The 24326-nt window shown below is 47.7% G+C and overlaps 1 protein-coding gene across 1 annotated transcript; it reads right to left on the bottom strand.

Annotated features, from left to right (window-relative positions):
- Positions 1–13482: 13482 nt before the first annotated feature.
- LOC147733398 (zinc finger MYM-type protein 1-like) lies at positions 13483–17907 on the bottom strand. Its single transcript, XM_086958019.1, has 2 exons — positions 17155–17907; positions 13483–16653 (listed from the first exon to the last, which is right to left on the bottom strand). Exon 2 carries the CDS (start codon positions 16626–16628, stop codon positions 14532–14534), a length of 2097 nt encoding a protein of 698 aa, XP_086814145.1. The 5' UTR covers positions 16629–16653; positions 17155–17907; the 3' UTR covers positions 13483–14531.
- Positions 17908–24326: the final 6419 nt, after the last annotated feature.

Below are 24326 nucleotides of genomic sequence, written 5' to 3'. Positions count from 1 at the left end.
CTGAGCTAGTCATGAACAATGGGATTACACATGCATCAGCACAGGAGGGGAAAACCATTAGCAGCGATGGTGTTAAATGGTTTTAGAAATTAAATGTAATACAATCTGATGCATACGGTTATGGGCTAAGCTGAAAGGGAAGATGTGTATAATGTGATCGTTTTGGTGTTTTTATAATGATGAGATTCAAGATGTATTTTTTAATGTATTTGTGAAAATGTTTGAGGACCTTCGGTCCAAATAAACTTAAACTTAACCACATCAATGCTGAGGTAATTCTACATGGATGCTGAAATTTTTCAAATCCCATTGTTCATGACGAGCTCAGCTCGTCATGAGCACACGACCAGTGTACTGCATGACGAGCTGAGCTCGTCATGAGCATGGAAGGGGTTAAAAAGTAAAGAATTGAAAAACAAGTTTGAGGCTGACTAGACTGGAGAATGAGGCGTGAGCCAGTATTTGATGATGTGCTGGAATGAGCAGAGTCCCTAGTTGTGGAACGTGCTCTGACAAGGCACAAAGAGTTGCCCTCGAAGTATGGTGTTGTCCAATACCATCAAAATGTACGGCTGTACTGGCAGACTGACTAGGGAAACGTTCTTTTAGGCAAAGCCTCAACAGCGCTTGCACTGTCTTTGAGACAATTTGTATATGCTTTGCTGGCTTACAGCCCACCCATTGCTTTTCATTTGTTTCTTTCAGTGTCCTTGAAATATCATTGCTTCCAAGTGGCTTATCTTTCCTGTTTGATCCTCCTTTTCAAATCGCTTAAATTTTCTTTCTCGGACTTCAAGATGAGATGATTTCACCCGTCTCCCAAATCCCTACTACTTTGCTGCTTGTTTTTTATTTTTTTGGAGGCTCCAAAAGATTCTCTGTTATCTTTCCTGTGCCGCTTGAGCCTAATAGTAGGAGCAGAGGCTTGTTCTTAGTTTTGTACTCATCTTTAGGAGTGCTCGTGTTTTAACAAACTCCTCTGTAAAACTTATCTTGTCACATTTGATGATTTAGGACTAGAAAAACAAATGGTTGTAAAAAAAAATTGTCTGCACACATGGTACCGAACAAGGAGAAAAAAGGAACATCTTTACTTTGAACACTCCGAAGTAAATGGATTGTGTGAATCAGTACACTGAAAAGATATATTGGTTTTCCTTTCCTGCTGCCTGTCTATGGGAAGCTAGGGTGGGGCTTTACAATAGGCTGCCTGCATTTCAGCTGTGCATTTCTTGCCTTTGGGGGCTCAAATCTGCAACCCCCCCCCTGCATTCTGCGAGACCATTCTTCCCAGAGCAGCCACTTCCCACAGCACAGCGTAATTCCTGTCTGGGGTTGCCTGTGCTTGAAATGAATGTAATTTTTTCTTCCTTTAGCTCACCGGCTCTTAAATCAACTTTCACTAATGGCTGTAGGTGTGCCTTGTTTACTTCCTCTGTACTGCTGGCCTTCCTGCAAAGTACTGAGGATTTATTGTCATGTATTGGCTAGTGTAGTGTAACAGTAAGGGCGTCTTTACCAGGGGTGAGGAATTCCTATAACCTGACACCCAGGACATATTGTTTGGGGTCAAGGGCAACATGTTTTCATGTGAATTTTATACTTGGGACCACTTTATGATTTGGGTAAGGGCATTGTCTGCAGAAAGGGTAATTTTGTGTTTGAATGTTAATGCCGTTTGAACTTGTATTTATGGTTCATTAATGCAATGCCTTTTATTAGGGCGAGTATTCTAAGGAAATGTATGGTCAGAGTGCACTACTGAGAGCGGTTTCAATATTAACATGTGTACACACATTATCAAAGTATAGCAGTATGAGGCAATGTATAATGCTATCAGAATGCTCTCTTATAATATACAAATATTTGCAGAAGTTTGAAAGCAAGTTTGATGATTCATTGCTTTCAAAACAAAATGTTTACCAAAAAATGCAACCAGGAAAAAAACATTTTAGGTACCATTTCTTTGCAGCATCATTTATAAAATGTGTTTTATGCATACTAGTATTTCACAAAAATATTCCTAATGGAAAATCGGTGTAACCAGTTTCAACAAGATTATGGGAAACAAAAATAAACAACCATTGACAAAGTCAGTAGGTCTGAAATTGTTAGTCAGCCTTTTTGTTGTATCCTGCTTCTCCCTGCTCTTCTCTTTCTTGTCCTTTCTTTTTCTCTTGTACTCTGCTGCTCAGCCTGTCTCTATGATGTCATCCTTAGTTCTATCTGTGTATCTTTAAGTATACTGTCAAGTGACCTTGGAGGCTGAGCAGCAGGGCAGCTGCTCCCGGTGGGGCATTTACCTTAACCTTTACTGGAACCTGGATTACTACCTTATCTAAATACTGTACTTGATTATTTGATTACCAAGAATAAACATACATACATCCTGACACAGCAAATAAGAAGTCATCTTTCAATTATTTGATGTTACACTGGTGACGATTTAAGGAAAGAAACCACGCGTGATCAAAAAGATCCTGCAACAGAAGAATCTAACTGAACCTCATGCCCAACCTCTTGATTGCCCCACCGGTGTCTAAACAACAGACAGGCAGAAGTAAGTTGGGTTTGGACATGTTAAAGTACTTCTATACAGATGTTCGAGTTGTCACCTGCTGTTTGAAATCTGCTTTTACAGAATATAATATTCAGTTACATGTGGAGACTCCCTGCCTTACAGTCATCTTACAAAAGGAAGTGATTCGATTTTAATAACTTGCAACTTGTACATGGATACTTTATGCTGCCTGCTACCAACTTTCATGTGACTGAAAAGGAGTAGATAGTATATTCAAAAACAAACTTTGCTGCCATGAGAGTTGTGAAATAATCTAGCGTTGGTCTGCTGTGAACAGTTATCAATTTTGGCTGTGCATCCGAGATGAGTCGGAGAGTCTGTGAACCCTGCTGAGATTACTTGGTGTACTTTAAAGGAAATTCCTGCCTCCCCGATGGTATCATCCTTCGCAAAACTTTGGGTAAAAGGTGACGTATGTGCAATTTATCATGGCCATTGGCGTGCCATGAGCCAGGGTCGGGTTTACAATCTTCTTGCAGTTGATGAATCTCTATATGGAAAAGTTTACCAGCGTTTTGTGGTTGGTCTTGGCTCAGTCTGCAGGTTGGTGCAAGTAGTCATTATGCCAACAAGGTTCATTGTGTGCGTTTTCCTTTGGCAGTTTCAGAGAAGGATCTGGTGGATATTTTCTTTTCTGCCTGGATCGGTTTGTGGATTTTTGCAGAGGTTGGGTGATGATTTCGTGGAGACAGCTTTGGGTTCGGGTGAGATGTCGCTCACCATATCTTCTTCAGTGTAGACTCGGTCGGATTTACAATCTTCTTGCAGTTGGTGACAGTCTCTATATGGAAGAGTTTACCAGCGTTTTCAGAAAGCTGCCTCCGAAAATCAAACAACGGTGACTACATTTATTATTTTAATTTGTTATGTTTAAAATATTGCTAATTGCATCCTGCATTTAAATTAATTAATTTACGAACTGTGCTATTGGTCTGATGATTTACAGTTACTTGTAATTTATTACCTGTTATGCGATACTTTATGCAAGCCATTTTATGCAGGTCTGTTCATAATTCTTCCATTAAAGCAAGCTCAGGATGGCTCAGGATGGCTCAGGGCTGGACATCCTAATCTTTTTGTGGGGAGCCATTTTTGTGCTCAATATATTTATTGAGGTGCTCTATCCCTTTTATTGTGCAGTTGTTTAGTTTACTTGTCCTGGACCTAGTTAGGGCTCTATTTCTTTAAGGTGTATAATGCTATTTATTATAACAAGTAACGAGCAATTGTGATGCTCAATTCTTTCTAGGTTTATTTGTACTGAAATTAACCATTTGATGCTCAAATTATTTCAATCAATCAATCAATCAATCAAGGCATTTGTATAGCGCGCTACTCACCCGGGAGGGTCTCAAGGCGCTAGGGGAGGGGTAGGTCACTGCTTGTAAAGCCAGGTCTTGAGCTGCTTCCTGAATGAGAGATGGTCTTGGGTTCGCAGAAGGTGGGTGGGGAGGGCGTTCCAAGTCTTGGCTGCCAGGTAGGAGAAGGATCTTCCTCCAGCGGTGGCTTAGCGGATGCGTGGTACGGTGGCGAGTGCGTGGCTGGTCGATCATAGCTGGCGGGTGGGCGTGTAGAAGGTCATGCGGTCGTTGAGGTACTTGGGACCCAGGTTGTGGAGAGCCTTGTGTGCGTGGGTGAGGAGTCTGAACGTGATTCTCTTGCTGACAGGGAGCCAGTGCAGGTCTCTCAGGTGTCCGGTGATGTGGCTGTGTCGGGGGATGTCAAGCATGAGTCGTGCGAAGGCGTTCTGGATGCGTTGGAGTCTTTTTTGGAGTTTGGCGGTGGTTCCGGCGTAGAGGGTGTTCCCGTAGTCTAGTCGGCTGGTGACGAGTGCCTGGGTGACGGTCTTCCTGGTTTCCGTGGGGATCCATCTGAAGATCTTGCGGAGCATGCACAGGGTGTTGAAGCACGAGGATGAGACGGCGTTGACTTGTCTGGTCATTGACAGGGAGGAGTCCAGGATGAAGCCCAGGTTTCATGCGTGGTCCGTTGGTTTGGGAGCGGTGCCCAGGGCCACTAGGAGTTGTCCCAGGTGGAGGGTGATCCCAGGATGAGGACTTCCGTCTTGTCTGAGTTCAGTTTAAGGTGGCTGTTTCTCATCCAGTCGGCGACGTCTTTCATCCCTTCGTGTAGGTTGGCTCTGGCGGTGGTGGGGTCGTTGGTGAGGGAGAGGATGAGCTGGGTGTCGTCGGCGTAGGAGATGATGTTGAGGTTGTGCTGGCGTGCGATGGCAGCGAGGGGGCTCATGTAGACGTTGAAGAGGGTTGGGCTGAGTGAAGATCCTTGTGGTACGCCGCAGATGACTTCGGTGGCCTCGGATCTTAACGGAGGGAGGCGGACTCTCTGGGTTCTTCCGGTGAGGAACGAGATGATCCACTCTAGCGCTTTCTCTCGGATTTCGACGTTGCTGAGGCGCTTCACTAGGGTGCGGTGGCAGACGGTGTCGAATGCTGCAGAGAGGTCCAGGAGGATGAGGGACGCTGTTTCCCCGTTGTCGATCAGGGTTCTGATGTCATCGGTGGCGGCGATGAGGGCGGTCTCGGTGCTGTGGTTGGCCCGAAACCCGGACTGCGAGGCGTTGAGGGATCCGTTTGTCTCGAGGAAGGCAGCAAGCTGTTTGTTGACGGTCTTCTCGATGACTTTGGCCGGAAAAGGAAGGAGTGAGATGGGTCGGTAGTTCTTGAGGTCGGTGGGGTCCGCCATAGGTTTCTTCAGGAGGGCGGTCAGCTCGGCGTGCTTCCAGCTCTCCGTGAAGGTGGCGGTGTGGAAGGAGGAGTTGATGGTGTCTCTGAGATGGGGTGCGATGGTGGAGTCTGCTTTGTTGAAAACGTGGTGTGGGCACGGGTCGGTTGGTGATCCGGAGTGGATGGAGTTCATCGTGCGGGTGGTGTCTTCGGTGCTGATCGGGGTCCAGTTGCAGAGGGTGGTGGTGGCGGGCTCTGGTTCAGTGGTAGGGTGCGTGGTCTGTGCGAAGCTGTTGTGTATGTCTACGATCTTGCGTTGGAAGAACGAGGCGAGTGAGTTGCAGAGGTCTTGCAAGGGAGTGATGTCATTTCCGGCGCTGGGGTTGGAGAACTCTTTGACGATGCTGAAGAGTTCCTTGCTGTCGTGGGTGTTGTTGTCCAGTTGTTCTTTGAGTGCCGTCTTCTTGGTGGCGCGGATCAGCTGATGGTGTTTGCGGATGGCGTGTTTAAGGGCGGTCCTGTTGTCTGTGGTGTGGTCGAGCCGCCAGGCTTTCTCGAGGGTGTGGCAGTTCTTCTTGGATTCCTTGAGTTCGTCGGTGAACCAAGGGGTTTTCTTGCTGCCGGGTCTGCTGAGGGGTTCTTTGGTGGTGCGAGGTCATCGGCGCAGGCGGTCAGCCACTTGTTGAGGTTGCTGGCTGCTTTGTTGGGGTCCGTTGTGCTGGTCGGAGTGTTCTGGCTGAGGGAGGCGGTGAGCTGCTCGGAGGTGATCTTGCTCCAGCTTCGGCGGGGTGGGTCGTAGTTCTTCTGAAGCTGAAGTGGACGCAGCTATGGTCGGTCCAGTGGAGTCCGGTGGCGTGGCTGAAGGAGATATACTTGCTGGATGAGAAGACGGGGACAAGCGTGTGGCCGGCGTAGTGGGTGGGGGTGTTCACCAGTTGCTGGTCCGAGGTTGGAGAGGTTGTCCAGCAGGACGATGGTGTTTCTGTCGTTGCTCTCCAGGTGAAAGTTGAGGTCCCCTCCTAACAAACTCCTGAGGCGGAAAGCCGGGAGCGCTGCTCATTTTAATTGATTTTTAAAAATTGTATTGCACTGCTGTGTTTGCTCACTCACCGGCATCTTGCCACAATCTTTGCCTGCTTTCAGAGGTCCCAGACAGCCGATTTGGGCGCTGCCTTGGGGAATCCTCCCTCGCTGCCGCCATCGACCGCGAGCGAGTAAGCTCCGCCCACTTTGCCGGCCACGCCCCCTTTCATCTGTTATAAGGGCGCGCTGACCAGTAGCGCGTCCTCCTAACAAACTCCCGAGGCGGAAAGCCGGGAGCGCTGCTCATTTTAATTGATTTTTAAATTGTATTGCACTGCTGTGTTTGCTCACTCACCGGCATCTTGCCACAATCTTTGCCTGTTTTCAGAGGTCCCAGACAGCCGATTTGGGCGCTGCCTTGGGGAATCCTCCCTCGCTGCCGCCATCGACCGCGAGCGAGTAAGCTCCGCCCACTTTGCCGGCCACGCCCCCTTTTATTCCCTCTCTCCCTCCGATTCCCTCATAAAAGGATGTGTATGGGCCAGAGGCGCGCCTAAGGCAAGCCCGTCTGCGCCCGTCCGCGACTGTCCGGGGCTAGGGGCACATCACTCTGCCCCACTTACCATCTATACCCCCGACCATCTACGCAGCCTCCAGGGACCATGGTCTCTACCAGCCTCCACCTGCTCTCGCATTTCGTCCCTTGGTCTGTCTCCTGCTGTTCCCCTTCACATCCCCCCTCCTCTAGTCGTCCCCCCCCACTCTCCTAGAGACAATGGTCTCCCTGCAACCTCCAAAACCCTTGCGGCATTCTATCTCAACACCCGGTCTGCAGTAGCCCATGCGGAAGAACTCTCGGTACTGCTAGACCTTCATGCCCCAGATCTTCTTTTTCTAACGGAAACCTGGTTCTGCGATGACTCCCTCCCTACCCTACTGGCCACTTTACCAGCTCCATACTACGCCCACCGGGCAGATCGCCTTACTGGCAGAGCCGGGGGCGGCGTGGCGGTCATCGCACATACCGACCTTCCCTTCCAAACCCTGTCCCTGCCAGATATCGCGACCACCGAGTATCTGGCTATCCGCACTACTTCCATTACACCCCCTCTTACCTGTTTTCTTACCTACCGCCCTCCTCAATCCCCTTTATTGTTTCTCCCTGACTTTCTGGAAGTTCTGGCCACAATCACCGTAAACAACTCCTCTATTCTACTTCTTGGCGACTTCAACTTTTGGCCCTCTGACCCAGCGGAATGCTCGTCTTCAAAAGAATTTTCTGAAACCCTTGAATCCCTCAACTTTGCATCTCATGTTCATTCTCCTACCCATATCAAAGGTCACACGTTAGACCAGATCTGGTCCCTGAACTGTTCTGTGGAGTCCCTCTCAATCTCGCCTTGCACATGGTCTGACCACCACCTGATCTCATTTGCCCTCCCCATTCACCCTCCGACCAAGCCCCCTCGCCCCAAAAACATCTGGGTTTGTGCTTGGGGACGAGTAGATCCGGAAGACCTATCTTCCCTCCCTTCCCTGCAAGGCCTATCCACCCTCTCCCAGGTCAAGGCCATTGAACAGTGGCTCTCCTCAGGCTGCGATTCTGTTGCCCCTCTAAAACGAATTACCTCTAAGCGAGAGAAGGATGCCAACCGGTGGTTCAACGAAGAGCTCAAGGCCACCAAACTAGCGGTGCGTCGCGCGGAGCGGGCTTGGAGGAGAAATTATTGCCCCTCTCTACGATTGAGTTTATCAACACCTTGACCCAATACAAAAAAAGACATCTTGGAGGCTAAAACCACCTACTTCTCCTCCAAAATCCTCGCAGCAGAAAACCAGTCGAAGGAAATCTTTGCGATCGTTCACAACTTGGCGTTTTCAGATAGAACAACTCTAAAGCCCGCCCCGTCCAAAGAACTCTGCCACTCCCTCAATAACTATTTCATTCAGAAAATAGCTACCATCAAAGCCAACATCCCCCCCACTCCCCCACTTTTGTTGACCCCCCCAGTGTCCCCCTCCTAAGGGAGAACTCTTGTACCCATCCTGAAAAAGCCGGGCGCGGACCCCTCAATCCCTGCCAACTTCCGCCCCATCTCCCTCCTGCCATTCCTGGCAAAGGTGCTCGAGCGCCATGTCACCTGCGCTCTGAGCTCTTTTGTGGAGAAGCATGGAGCTCTTGCCCCCAGTCAGGCCGGGTTCCGCCCCGCACACTCTACGGAGTCCGTAGTCATCTCGGTCCTGGACAACCTCAGGGAGGGTATGGATACCAACCAGCCCCAGGCCTTGGTGCTCCTCGATCTCTCAGCCGCTTTTGACACGGTGGATCATTCCATCTTGCTTTCCCGTGTCAAGGCGGCGGGGATCGGGGGCACCGCTCTGGTCTGGCTATCCTCCTTCCTGAGCGACCGCACCCAGGCTGTCCACCTGGGTGACTATACTGCGGACGTTCGGAAAGTTCAGTGCGGGGTCCCCCAAGGCTCTTCCCTCTCCCCTCTTTTGTTTAATCTTTATATCGCCCCTCTTATCTTTTCTCTGCAACAAATGGAGGTCGCCGTATTCAATTATGCGGATGACCTCCAGCTTGTTTTCAATCTGCCTTCTTCCCCTTCTTCTGTTCTAAATTTCCAATCTATCATGCTCCATATCCGGGACTGGATGAACCACAACCACTTGAAGCTCAACCCAGACAAGACCGAGCTGGTGTTAACGGGTGGTTCATCCAGCCCCTGGTCCTCTTTATTCTGGCCCCCCTCGCTTGGCCCTCCACCTACCCACTCTGCCTCAGTCAAAACACTAGGCATAAAACTTAATTCTCAACTCACCCTTCACTCCCAGGTTAGCTCTGTGGTTTCTTCTTCCTTCTTATCACTGCGCACCATACGCAGGGTGTCCCGTTTTTTTCCCTTTACTGCCCTCAAACTGATCATCTTCGCCATGGTGGTTTCCCGCCTGGATTACGGCAACGCCCTATATGCAGGTATTCCTGCATATAGCTTACGGCGTCTGCAACAGATCCAAAACCAGGCGGCCCGCCTGGTCTTTAAACTCCCGAAATTCCACCACTCCTCCCCCCTCTTGAAGTCTTTACATTGGCTCCCTGTTCGTGCCCGGGTCCAGTTTAAGCTCGCCTCCATCACCTTTCAGGCTCGACTGGGCTCGGCACCGGCGTTCATCTCATCTGAGATCACCCCTTACGTTCCCACCAGGGAACTACGCTCATCCACCTAGTCCCTTCTCACCATCCCACGTTACCGGAGAAAGAAATGGGGAGGCTCGAAATTTGCGACCCTTGCCCCGCTCCTCTGGAACTCTCTCCCCCCTGAACTCCGAACCCTCGCTCTGTACCCGCAATTTCGGAAACACCTCAAGGCTCATCTGTTCACGAAGTCCTTCAATTAACCCTCCTGCAGTTTGCCCTTGTTTTCTGGCCCCGGTCCTTTGTTAGTTGTAGCGCCAAGAAACCGCTGGTGTATGTGCGCTTTAAAAATAATGTTAAACTCGAAACTCCCCTAGGAGGATGTAGTCGGTGGAGGGAAGGGCGTGTGGGCTGATGAAGTCTGCGATGTCTTCTCTGAATGGAGTCCGTGGTCCCGGTGGTCTGTAGATGAGGGTGCCTCTGAGGGTGGTCTTGGGGTCAGTGTGTATCTGGAAGAGCAGGTGTTCGGCGGCGGTGAAGGTTTCGTCGGAGTTAGTCGAGATGCGGATGGTGTTCTTGTGTACGATGGCGACGCCTCCTCCCGTCTGTTGATGCGGTCCCTCCGGGTGATCTTTTAGCCGTCCAGGATGGCTATGGCGATGTTGGGCCCTGAGGAGGCGTTCATCCAGGTTTCTGTGAGGAAGGCGACGTCAGGTGCTGTCGCGTCGAACAGGTCCCAGAGTTCCGTCCACAGGCACGCCGTGGAGCGGGTGTTGAGCAGGATGCATTTCAGGTGGTTGCTGTTGGTGATGGACTCGGTGGGGGTGGTACAGGTCCGGTAGCAGGTGAATCGGCAGGCTCTGCAGGCGAAGGGTCCGTGGGTGCGCCTCGGCGTGGCGCAGTAGCAGGCAGGGTTCCGGTCGGCATTGAGTGTGTGGAGGGTTGCGGCATCGTAGGTCGGTCGTGTAGTCTTGTCTCGGCGGTGGGGGCCAGGGGTCCTGGCGCTGGGTGCGGTCCAGGCGCAGACGGACTTGCCTTTGGCGCGCCTTCGGCGCACAATTGGCGCGCCCGCTGCGCGTGCGAGGAGGCATCATAAGAAGGGAGCCGGGAGGGAGGGTCTGCTGGGTGGGTGGAGCGGGGTGCCCAATCGGCTGGCGGGGGGCGGGCCGCAAGGAGACAGCGGCGGAAAAAGCGGGAACACGAGTGCGGGCGGCTCAGCGGCGGCTGGGGCGCCTGCAGCGGTAGAAAATCGCAGGAGGCAGCTGCAGAAGGTCACAGGGGGCAGGTATGAGCAGCAGGAGGAGCGTGGGGGTGGCCTGGCCTAGGAAGGCACAATGGTCGCTCCCGAACGTGGAGCAGAGTCCCCTTAACCACATCAGTGCTAAGGGAATTTCCCTCCTGTGCTGCAACTCCAGGATCCCCATTGTTAGCACACGGCCAGTGTACTGCATGATGAGCTGAGCTCGTCATGAGCAGCGAAGGGGTTAAGAAGGGAACCGGGAGGGAGGGTCCGCTGGGTGGCGGGAGCGGGGTGCCCAATCGGCTGACGGGGCCGCAGGAGCAGAAAAAGCGGGGACACGAGTGCGGGCGGCTCAGCGGCGGCTGGGGCGCCTGCAGCGGTAGAAAATCGCAGGAGGCAGCGGCGGAAGGTCACAGGAGGCAGGTACGAGCAGTAGGGGGAGCGTGGGGGCGGCCTGGCCTAGGAAGGCACAATGGTCGCTCCCGAACGCGGAGCACAGCCCCCTTAAGAAGGGAGCCGGGAGGGAGGGTCCGCTGGGTGGCGGGAGCGGGGTGCCCAATCGGCTGGCAGGGGGCGGGCCGTAGGGAGGCAGCGGCGGAAAAAGCGGGGACACGAGTGCGGGCAGCTCAGCGGCGGCTGGGGCGCCTGCAGCGGTAGAAAATCGCAGGAGGCAGCGGCGGAAGCTCACAGGAGGCAGGTACGAGCAGCAGGAGGAGCGTGGGGGCGGCCTGGCCTAGGAAGGCACAATGGTCGGTATTTGAGGAGTTAATTTCCATTTGTTTCTTCTGGAGGTTAGTTGTAGGAATTTTAATTCTGCTAAGTTTGTTGGAGCCATTTCTTTGCTCAATATCTATTGAGGTGCTCCATTCTCATTATGTTTATTGGTGATGGGCCATAAAGGGCTCAGTGTTTTTGATGAGCCATAACGATGCTCAGTTTTAATTTGTATTGCTACTGAGCAATTTATTTGCTCAACTTATGTTGAGGTGCTCAGTGTTATCTATGCTTAACTCTATTTTGTTAGAAGTGTTAATATTAAATTTTCATGCTCCGTGTTTGAGGAGTCGTAGATGTGCTCAGTTATATTTATGTTTACATTTTGTGAACCACTTTGGTGCTCTACTTTGCTAGAGGTGTTCTATTTGTATTGAGATTCACAGTTCTATTTATTATTTCGGCTGATGAGTCTAGGGCTCAATTCAGTTGGTTCTTATGTATGCTGAACCACTTCGGTGCTTTATGTTTTATAGAGGTGTTCAGATTTCATTTATGATTGATGCTACCGAACCTTTATTGCTCAAATTTTCATTGAGGCTTTCAGTTCCATTTTCATCTAATGTTGATTTTGTCATGTGGTTTATCATAACCACTTTTATTCTTGTTAGCTCATGTTGTTGGTACAATGTTGGTACCCTCGCACTTACCTCTTCTCTCCACCATTCTGAAGAGGGTGTTTATTTTGTGCGTTTTTATATTGTTATTTTATTCTACTCTTCTGCTCTCTGTTTTATCTTCTTTCACTTTTCGTTTAAAGGGGGAAGGTGTGTTGTATCCTGATTCTACCTGCTCTTCTCTCTTTCTTGTCCTTTCTTAGTATCTTGTACTCTGCTGCTCAGCCTGTCTCTATGATGTCATCCTTAGTTCTATCTGTGTATCTTTAAGTGTACTGTCATTTACCTTAGAGGCTGAACACTACAGCAGCTGCTCCCGGTGGGGCATTTACCTTAACCTTTACTGGAACCTGGATTACTACCATATCTAAATGCTACACTTGAGTATTTGATTAACAAGAATAAACATACACCCTGACACAGCAAATAATGAATGAAGTAGCATTTATAGAGCGCATGAAGCCACCTTCCCCATGGACAAGCAGATCTTTTATTAACCACACCCCTGGTTTACACTGTACAAAGGTAGGCACATTATATAACATTTTCTAGAGCTCTGTGCTGTGGATTACTTCACATTGTTGTGAAAGCTGGCATTAGGTCAGTTTGCAGTTGAGTAGGGAGAGAGGGGGTAGTTAGAATCCAGTGTGTGAAGTGTTCTTTAGCTGCGGTGCACAGTTCACCTGTAGGCGATTAATTATGTTTTGGTGTTTTTTTCTGAATCTGATGTAGTTTGTCTCCAGGAAGGATCACAGACTGTGGCCCTGCCATATAAACAAATACCCAAATCTCCTCCCCAAGCCAGGATAGACAAACATAGCCTCACAAACCGCATCAAATACACAGGCAACCAAAACATTCCGTCTGGAGCATAGGAAGCATGATCACACATTCAAAGTAATCAGTTTGTTACAGATTACCTCCAGCTTCGGCCCATCATTCTAACCCCAAATAGTATTTCCCTAATGTAGTTAGCCCTGTGGTGGCTGACGACATCTGGGTGTTGCATCCCAAACAAACAAGCCAGCCCAGCAGACATAAGGGGAGTTTGGTGGGGGTAGGGCCTTCCCACAAGAAGATTTTGATAAAGAAGTGGGCATAAGGTGCATAATAAAGAACATTTGATTAAGCAAGGTTTATAAAAGCACTTTGAACGTGTAGACTTGACAACGCTCTATAGCTTACTGAATTTCAACTGCTCAACAATTACTGTGGCGTGCAAACTGTGCAATGTAACAAGCATGGCTATATATATGCGCTATATATATAGCGCATGGTGGGAGCCTCCGATCTCTTTATAAGAACGTGTTGGACATTTTCTTCTCCCAGCCTAGTAATGACATCAGTAAAGGCATTTAATATAATATGGACATAGCTGCTTCGTTCTATACCCGGAAAACCTCAAATTGGCTTTGAGATAACAATTATTATTACTTCAAAGATTTTTTTTATTGAATAATTTGCAAATTAAATCTACTAAGTAATTACAAGCTACTGAGATTTTCAGGACTGGACATACCTCCAAGACAAACCTTAAAGGGTGCCCTGCAAGGCACTTAAAGTGATATATGCAAGAGGTGAAGAAGCCTGATCACATTAACACCCACCCCTCCAATTTGCTAGAACTCCATTAGCTCACCTCAGTGCACTACATCAAAACCAGGTACATTATTACGAACATTAATGATTTAGTGGGCCAGCAAAGCCACATGACCCGAGGCACTCCTCTGCTAGCTCTCACATTCCTACAGCCAGGACATCATCATTGCAGATGAAGGGTACAAAAGAAAAAAAATAAGGGCCCAGACATTTTCCAACTATGCGCCCAGGCACAAAATCCATGTATCAAATAACATCTCATCCAATACTACCTGCTGCAGTGTAGGGAAGATTTGAAGACACACTGCTTAAAATAACACCACATCACAATAAAGCAACAAAACACTAACCAGTTACCAGTCCCGTCTGTAGTTGACTGTATAGTTTGCTTTCTTTGACCCTGACCAAAACTTTCCTGCATTTGTGGGCAGATTCCAGCTACACAAGTACATACACATATTAATCTTCTAATTAGCACATTCCTCTCTGGAGTGATACATCTTAATGAATCTTACTTTGCATTATATTCACGAGTTGGGAGCAACACATGTTATAAATATGAGTGCCATTACATCCAACAACAAACTAGCAGAACAAAGTAATCAAAAATGAAACAGGTTTTTTGGACCAGATAGCAATTGCATAGACAGCAGTATCAACCTACACAATATAATGAGATAGGTGCTGCTAAAACAAATATATGGAATATGTAATGTCTCACATGTTCAGTACTGAGTTTCAGAGCATCCATTTTGCAAAAGAGACAGATTGCAGCCTGGCATACATCAATGACTTCACAGACTCCAATATCTGTACAACAGAGCAGGTCACAAACTGCCAGCATTATAGAAATGTTAAGATTAACACTTTTTGTTCACTTCTTGTAGATGAAATCAGCACGTCGGTCTTGAATAGCTGCAAACTTCTCAATTACTTGAATATTAAAATCTGGAATTCGCTTAACAAGGTCTCTCTCTATAGATAGCATTGCAAAAGCATTTAGTCTTTCTTCTATTATGGTGCTCCTCAAGAATGTCTGGATTCTTTTCAAAGCTGGAAAACATCGTTCTGACTCAGTTGTTGTCATGGGAGTAGTTAGGAGTATTTTTAGTAAAGTCATCGTCTCTGGAAGGGAGTTTTCCATATTGAGTTTTTGAATTAAAGCCAGCAAAGAAACAATACCATTAGACTGCCGATAGACATGCATTCCATATAGTACAGTTAACTCTGTTCTTAGATCCGCTTTGTTGAGCATAGGATAAGTTTCCACAGCGTCACACAGTGCTTGCTCAGGGAAAGAAATATCATAAAGTGCAAACAGGCCACTATGTAGTAATGTGGCACTGATCAAGTGCTTTGTAAAAAAAAAACGTTCCGTTGCATGCTTAACAATAATGTCACATATTTGCTTTGCATTTCCAACCAGTCTGCTGATGTTTTTTCTATGATTTGAAAAAATAGAATCTTTTGGCAGTCTGCTGTCTAAACTGTCAATTCCTTCTCTAACTTTGATCATTTCGGTGACAAACTGATTTGTAGCCCTTTGTATAAATACAGCCTCTATATTATGTTTTAGTAGCTGGTTATGGAATTTGTAAAGAAGAGACATTATTTCATGAAACAAAAACAGAAAGAACTGGAACTCCCTGTCTTGTAGTGTTCTACCAAAGCCACGGGCCTCACTTCGACTTTGGTATTCAAAGTCGCCACTGGCTTCAATGGTATTGAAACATTTCTCAAGATCAACCCTATATTCATATATTAGGTTGACTGTGAGCATGGGAAAGTTCAAACAAGGTGCAGATCCGTTTGGAACCCTACTCTCCACAATGTCCTGAAGTATTTTGGTTCTTTTGGATGAACCTGAGAAGAAAGCTGCAATGCTGGCTACATCCATAAAGAAAATGTATGCCTCACAGAACTTGCCTACTACTTGTTGTACAATTAGATGTAGTTGGTGGGCGTAACAGTGTACACAATGAGCATTAGGGTAGACAGCTTGAATTTTTTTCTGTATTCCATCAAAAATTCCACTTGTAACGGAAGCACCATCGTAGCTTTGTGCAATTAGTTTTTGCTTTTCAGAGTGCTCTGGAAAAATCAAGTCCAGTTGAGTGAGCATAGATGTAGCAACAGTTTCTGCAATAGAGTCTCCTAAATGTATAAAACTGTAGAATCTCTCTACTACTTTGTCATTTTCAATATACCGAAAGATTAATGCGACCCGTGTTTTATTGGCTACATCAGTGGTGTCATCAACCTGAATAGCCACAAAGTCTGTGGTTTTTAACTGCTGGACAATGTAGCTTCTTATAATCTGTAGCATACATTCAAGAAGTTCGTTTTGTATGGTTTTAGCGGTGCCTTTTAACACTGCAACATTTGCTAAACATTCTTCCATTTCATGGTCTAAGCTTGCACTTAAATCTATCATACCAGGATTTGAGGAGCTTTCAGATTCATCATGCCCTCGAAACACAAGTTCGAAAGCACCACAGAAACGAATACAATCAATTAATGTTGACAATATGCGTCTATTTTTATCAACTGCTTCATTGTGTTTCAATATTGCTCTTCGGTATGTGTCGCTTACGTGGGCTTCAATGGTTGCATCGCCCAACATTCCCAGTCTGGTCAGGTTTTCTATATGACGTTTCAAGTGTGCATGCTTCCTTATAATAATTGCCAAATGCTTTAAGTCTGTCACTCCTTTTCTTGCCCAATTAAAGTCACCACCAAACAGCAAGCAGGGAAAGCAGAACAAAGCATTTTTTGAAGTACTTCCTGTAAGCCAATCAACTTTTGTGTACCAGGTTTTTGAGAATGTACGTTTGCATATCTTCCCTCTGTCTATGGCAGATTGTTCTAGTTGTATGTCTGGCTGGTCAGGTCCTAATCGTTTTATAATTAGTTTGTTTTCATGACTCAGTGCACGGAATGACTTTGCAAGTAGCTGCTCTACTGTATTCATCGTCTCTTGCCAATAATAAAGGTACCTGTAAAATAAAAATATAATGTGTAAGATCATGAAAACTCAACTCACATTTCTCTCTAAATGCATATACTGAGTACTTTAGCATTATACCTGGACAATGTCCCTTTTTCAATGCATGACTTATTAACATAGCCTAATCCCTGCCTTTTCCGGTAGTTGAAGGCTCTGAACAGATTTATAGGCCTATACAGGCAGGGGCCTATAACGAGGGAGAAGGCCTTTAACAACCAGTATAGCCAAGACAGAAGGCCCCAAAGACTATCATCACATTCCATCAGCAAAGGGTAGAATGTTATTAAAAAGGAAGAAACAAAGATAAACCTTGGAATGTTGGAGCAGAATGCTTAAATCAGCCACTTCATTGTCCTCAACTGAGCTCTTAACACTCCAGACTTCGAAAATTATCATATATCTCCACAAATTATACTATCACGCCCACTATGTAGACCACGTACATAGACTTTAACTATGTAAAAAAATTGAATAGAATCAGTTTTCTTACTTTAAAACTTTGAGTTCGTAGCTTGGAGTTCAGCTACAACAAGCACACAGACAGCAGAGCTATCCCTAATCTTCATAGAGCCTATACAGGCTCAGAATACTTATTTGTAACAGGTAGAGCCAAAGACAGGAGTATAACTCCCACAGACTACAAAGATACCACTTGCTAAGACTGTAAACAGAAATGCCATGGCTCAGGCGCTACCAGACCACGCAGACTCAGGTCTGAAACCTTACAAGTATCACACGTCATCACCAGGTGCTACAGACTATACAGGCTAAGGACAGATACCAACCACTTCCACACAGGTATCACACGTCATTACTCAGGCGATACAGACCATAGATGCCCAGGACTCAGACCATACAGTCATTGCACAGGTCAAATAGGCCAAAGCTATAGACAGAAGAGGTACGATTCACGTGGCATGGTCCAGCGGCGTAACAAAAACTGTGTGACCCCCCCCCCGCCAAAGTACATAGAGGGAGGGCCCGCGCTCCACATCCAGTTAGGAGCTCTTAGCCTATTAGGCCTGATGCCTGCCACTGGTACTCAGTGTCAGGGGGCCCCTGGAGCTCGACACCCCCCTTTCCCTGCGAGGGTTATTGTTACGCCCCTGGCACAGTCCTCACTAATTCTTATTAAGTCGTTTTCCTTGGAAACATATGTTTTGGAAGACGTGCAGCCCCAATGTTGATTTTTACCATTATCTCAATTTGCTCACTGAGTTTTCACATTCGTGCTTCAAAGGCTGATAATAACTGTGTCGGAGCAAAATATATATATACTAGCAGCCCGCCCCAGCGTTGCCTGGGGCAGAAAGGGGCTGGGGGCAGTACACCCGCTCCCGCCCTCCTCCCGTCCCGACTCCTTCCCGCCCCCACTCCCTCCCGCCTGTTCCTCTGTGCACAACCGCTCCTGCCTCCCGCCCCCTCCCGCCTCGATTTCAATGAGCATTTACTTTACCTGAGCTGCCGCTCCTTACTGCGATCTTCACTTCACCGCCGCTCCTCTTCGCCATGACGCGCCCGCGCTCACTTCACTGCAGCTCCATGTCTCTCCTTCTCGTCATCACGCACGTCGCGGCCAGCGCTACGTCACGGCCAGAGCAGCATCGCGGCCGGCGCTACTTCCAGGGCACTATTTTTTTTTAAAGTTATATTTTTAAATGTACGTTTTTTTTTTATAGCCTATGTCCATCTGTACACCCTGACAATTTCTACAATGTATCGGGTGTGTGGATTGGCGCTGTGGTTCCAGAGTTTACCTGGCTCAAAGGTGCGTGTTCTCTCTTTATAATAGTAGTATAGATATAGATATATATCAAACACGTTCTCTTGATGTGCGGTCTGTTCATCAAGAGGACTGTCTGGAACTAAACGCCTGTTAGTCCTTGGTCTTGGCGCGTGCACGCCGATACGTCAGAGTGGAATCTGCAGGTTCATTCAGAGCACACAAGCTCTGCCGGTGCACCTCAATCCCTGACTGTAGCCCATTCATTTACTCCAATAACACAACATGCGCGCAGCTCTGCCAGCGCAGCTCTATCAAGGTTATTGCTCTCTCATTAGTGAACTGTGCAAGCAGCTCTGCCAGTGCATCTCAATCATTATCCGCAAGTGCCAACACCTCTTTCATCGCTAGATCACCCAAACAGCTGCGTCAGTGCACATCATCCCACGTCTGGGGCGCACCCCATTCTTTTATTGCTAGATCGGCCGAAGGACTAAATCAGTTCACCTCTTCCAGCGTCTGGAGCGTACTGCGTTCTTTCATTGCTGAGCACGCATACAGCTCTGCCAGTGCATCTCAATCTTAGTATGCAGGGCACCTGTTCATCCATTACTGGGTCATGGAACAGCCCTGCTAATGTATCTCAATCAAGGTCCACGACGCACCCTGCTCTTTCTTTGCTTGAATATGCAAATGATGGTGACGGTGCATCTCAGTCCTCATTTGCATGCCAGAGGTCCCACATGCAATAGCTCTCCCAGGTTGCCTCACTCGGAGCTCTGTAACCCTGCACCTCAAACCGGTCTCTTACCATCTCCTTATAACAGCACCGGGATGCACGCACAGCTCTGCCAATGCACATCAATAGGACAGTGGCGCAGCAAGGGTGCATGGCATGGGCCCTAATGCAATCATAAAATATACCCCCTCCCCGGCTTGCAGCGGAAAGTTAAAGAAGGCCATAACTGGAGGGCAGAGGAGCTCTCACAACCCGAGCCATAGAGCCACGACCTCCAGATACAAGCGCTGTAATTGTACACTGCAGCCTCGCTTGCCGTTTGGACAAAGAGGACCTCAACCCTATTTCGCAGCGATCCCTCGCTATTACATTACTAGCACACACTCAGAGGACCGATGGTGCACCCCAGTCCTGACCTGTAGAAATAAACAATAGGCACTTTTACCTTTTTTCCTCAGTAATGTACTGAAACACCCCTGCTATTTAAGAAACAAGACCTTCACAACTCTGCAATCATGTTCAGTCCCTTGCCCTGCTCTTTTATCATAGGGGCGCGCACAGCGCTCTGCCAATACACCTCAAACCTCTAAAACTCTGTTCCACTACCGAGACACACATAGCTCTTAGTGGTACCTCAGTCGGGCGCTCTGTCCCTCCTCGCTTCCTAACACATTTCTGCCTCTCTGCTGCTCTGACTGCCCCTCCCTTCACTAAGTGCTTCTCCTGTACAATGACACCCTTAGCTGATTGCATTATTTACCAGTCACATTGTTGGCTGTCGCTGGATTCGCAGCTTGTGCGGCTCATTCCTGGAGCAGACAAAGGCGCCTGCTCTCCACCGCCCCTGTGAATGCAAAGCGCGGGAGCTGCAGAGTGTTGGAACCGAATAGTTGTATTTTTTCCTTGAGAAGAAAAGACCGCCGAGAGTTTGAAAACAGTGAAGCACTTTGTTTGACTATCTCAGCCTGGAGAGCATATCCAGCGTAACAAGCGCTCGCCACGACGCTGAGTTTTCTCTATTTCTGCCGTCCCACTTGGACGGGCTCGGCCGGACTTCATGCTGGCCTAAAAAAGGTTTATTATCTTCTTTATGGGGCCATCTGTTTTGATCAAAACACACATGCCCATGAGGCACAGGGTTAAGACTGATTTGCATATGGCCAAGTCTGAACTGGGGTAGCTTGGTGAGCAAAATAACGATGGATTAAACCCAGATCTGTGACTGGGGGTGAATGTTTTGCCATTGTGCATCATTCCGTCCATCATCTTGTGTGTTTTGCTGTTCACCCTATGTGGGAAGGATATGCCCAGACGTGGGTCCCGTGCTCATTAAGCCACTGGAGTCAAGCTATCCTGGCTGAAGACAGCTGATAGCCAGAAACCAGTCCTAGGATGCTTGATTCCGGTCCAGGGAAGACATGGCTTGGCAGTTCTGATCTGAACTGTTCCTATGAGGCACAGGGACAAAACTGATTTGCATATGGCCAAGTCTGAACTGGGGTGGCTTGGTGAGCAAAATACCGATGGATTAAACCCAGATCTGTGACTGGGCGTGAATGTTTTGCCATTGTGCATCATTCCGTCCATCATCTTGTGTGTTTTGCCATCTGTTTTGACCCATAAAGAAAATAACAACCTTTTTACGCCAGCAGGAAGTCAGGGGAGCCAGACAAGTGGGACGGAAGAAAGAGAGTAAAAACGTACGTCACCACAAGCTCTTTACCAATGGCCAGCCACCTTTTAGCATAAACGGTGACGCTGGCCAATGGGAAAGAGGGGCGGGGCTTAAAGCTTGCTAGTCAAAGCTACCCAATATCACTAAATCTCGCCAGCGAGACTGCGCAGTCTTACGCTAGGCTTTGACCTAAAAAGGAGTGTCCCTGGTTCGACGAGGAATGTTGTGTAGCCAAGGCACTTGTCAGGCAAAGCGAGAGAAGACTGAGGGCAAGATATAATGTGGAAGTATCATTGACCCTCCAGAAGCTAAGGATAAAACATAAATCATTAACTAGGAACAAAAAAGAACCTAGAAAGATATTTGCTGGGCAAACATGTTGGCTGTAATTGAATCCAAAGATGTGAAAGGGTTTTGGAAGTTGGCCCAAGATAGCGCTGGTAGGAAAATAGAATCCCTAAATTGTACGGTCTCTGAAGTCGATTGGGTGGGCTACTTGGGAGAAATATATGGGAAATGGCCAATACAAGAGAAGCCAAGCACAATAGTATGGTTACGAGTGAGGGATGATATAAAAGAATACTTTACCTCCAGCCACATTATGAAAATTATAACAAGTTTGAACCTTACTCGTGCTGCAGGCCCAGATAATCTGCCAGCAGTGATAACAAGCATTTACAATGCAATAGGTCTCGCAGTTGTGAGAGTTTGAGATATTCGCATTGTAAATGGCAATGCCTTTTATTTACGTGTTGCTTTTTAAAACATAAATGAAAGGCATTGTCATTTACAATGCCAATAGCTTAAACTCTCGCAAATGCGAGACCTATTGCATTGCAAATGCTTGTTGTAATATCCACCGAGTTCCTAGTAAATGCGTGAAAGTGGTTAATGAAGGCTGCATTGGACGCTAGTAGAGATCAGAAGGGCCTTCTGTATATTTTGGGTGATCTGTAGAGGAATCTGGGCAGACAGTGACAATATGCGAGAAAGGCGTGGGTTTCTCTTTTACTAGCGATGTAGAGTATATTCGAGGTGGTCTCTGTAAAGTAGATTGGTGATAAATTAATGCACTGGCTGGTCTCCATTGATTAGCAGGTGGTGTCTTTGGGGGTAGCTGCGTTGGGTGCTAAATGGTTTCAAAACACTGTTGTGGGCTGTTTAGGTAGATCTCTACAAGATATCTGGGTTGGGTGTAAAGGTGGTGTGGAGGGTGCATGGGTTGCTGTGTGGGAAGGGGGGGCTGTTGGGACTCACTGGCCTAAGAGAAAACGATGTGATGGTTTGTAAGAACCCTTACCTCCTCCATGTTCACAGCTGCTGTGCCTAATGCTTCCACACTGTGCACGTCCACTGTGGAGCGGTCCAAACCGCCGACAGCAGCTATTGGATGCCTCAAACACAAAACACTTTATCGAGTCCAGAGAGAGATGCACTCCCATTGGACCCTGAGACTACGTAGGATATGCGCTTGAACGATGTCGGATCTCCCCAAGCAATCACACAACGGAGTCTATAAAAAAGCGTTCCCCATTTGATGGCATCCTCAACTCAAGATGGCCGTTTCGTGACCCGAAAACCAGCAGACATTGCTCAACGTCAGCTATGCCACATCGCTTGAGCAGCGATAAGTTGTTGCCGGCAGAGCTAGATAATATGTTAGGCAGATAGTGAACTGCATAGGCCAGACGGAGAAAAACTTCAGAAGCGTGTTATCATGTAAGCCTGTACCAGCACTTACAGACAACGCCATGATGAGAACACTTGCACTGCTCACGTGCACCAATGAGCACTGTTCTGAACTATGTGCCGCTCAGACTGAATTCAACAAGAAGCTACGATCAACAAGGCTGTCGTGGGGTGAGACTTCGGCGGGAAGGCCGCGCCCGAAGAGTGCGTGGCCAAGAGGAGCAGTGATGACGCGGGGCTCCCATGCCTGAGGGAGAGCCCCGCGGAGGAGACAACACCAGCGCAGAGACAAAAGAGCCCGGTGGGTGTGTGTGTGTGTGTGTGTGGGGGGGGGGGGGGGGGGGGGGGTGATTAGATGATGTTTGTAAGCAAAAGACACTAAGGCACGGTGGTATCGGAGGCTGGAGGCTGTTTGCGGGCAAAAGACACACAGGAGCAAAATAGTTATGATATACGATCTACAAATGTTACCGGGTGGGCTTTATTTTTTTGGCCGAAACTAATCTAGTAAACACGGCGATAATAACGGGTGAATGGTGTAATGGCGGAAGCAGCCGCATAGGTTCTTTATTTTTTTTTGCACATCAAGAGGTTGCTTTGGTGACCTGGACGTGGCACTGAGAATAGACTGGCGGTACAATGTATATAGTGCACGACAATGTCTCACAAGTCAGTGGCTTTAACTTTCGATCTTTACTTAATTGGTACCTCTGTCGGGTAGGCCAGGTAAGAGAGCGATGGCGTGAGTTAAATATTTGAAGGTCACCCTCCCGCCCACATATAGCGTACGAGCAGCAGCAGAATAAGCACAAACCCAAAAATGAATGTCAAATGAAGCTTCTACCACATGGCGCCAGTGAGACGCACACTCACAAAACAGAAAGTAATTATCTCGGCATGCCGCCATGGGAGCGTATCTGCGCAAGTGCGTCTCTTTAGAAGCGCGTCCACAGATACCAATCGGCGCGTGCCCCAGTCTGTACCACTTGGCAGGCAAGACGACAACAATAGATCTCGCTGGCGACAGCGCTTTCGCGCTGCATCACCAGCTAGACCTAATAAAAACAAGACCTAAGTGGTGGGCAGAGTTTTTCGCAAAGATGTTTATGGGGATCCTAGAGTCAGGGATTGTACCAGAAAACTGGAGAGGAGCCATTATAATACCAATCAGTTAGAAGGGTGATTTATAAGCGCCAAAGAACTACAGGTTAATAAATCTCCTGGATATAGGGGAAAAAGTCTTTGCGAAAGTAATATTGGAATTGCTCAGGGATTGGGCTGAAGAAAATCAGATTGTACCCCCTGAACAGGGGGGGGTGGGGTGTTTTAAAGCGGGTCATTCTACGGTCGGCCACTGCTTTGCTCTCTGGTCCATTGCGCCGAAGTCGATTGAGCAGAGGGGTAGTATGTTCTGCTGCTTCGTGGACTTCCGCGCAGTTGTGGACTCAGTGGACCGGGAGCTGCTGTGGGAGACTTTAACCGGATATGGTATCCTTCCTTAAGGATTTGCTAGGACTGATACAATCTCTCCATACAAACAACTGGGCCCAGGTAATTTTAGATACAGAGGGAAGCCTATTTGGAAACATTGAGATTGGAAATGGGCTGCGGCAGGGGTGCGTATTGGCCCCTATGCTGTTCACCCTGTTCTTAGCAGGTTTGCCGTCAATTTTAGGTAGTGTAAAAGGGGCAAGCCCCAAACAAGATGGAAAGCATATCCATGTCTATTATATGTGGACGACCTAGTAATTATGGATCTAACTGAAATTGGACTGCAAAGGAAGTTAAGTAGGTTCAATGACCTCTGTCGCTTGAAAAAAACTTGTTGTCAACATG

Source organism: Lissotriton vulgaris, chromosome 2_1 (assembly GCF_964263255.1).
Source record: "Lissotriton vulgaris chromosome 2_1, aLisVul1.2, whole genome shotgun sequence".
NCBI lineage: Eukaryota > Metazoa > Chordata > Amphibia > Caudata > Salamandridae > Lissotriton > Lissotriton vulgaris.
Note: the sequence above shows the minus strand (reverse complement) of the source record. Positions and strands in the feature narration are given on the sequence as shown.

What these genes read in the sequence shown, in the direction of transcription:
- LOC147733398 (XM_086958019.1), bottom strand. Translation starts at nt 16,628, where the DNA reads ATGAATACAGTAGAGCAGCTACTTGCAAAGTCATTCCGTGCACTGAGT.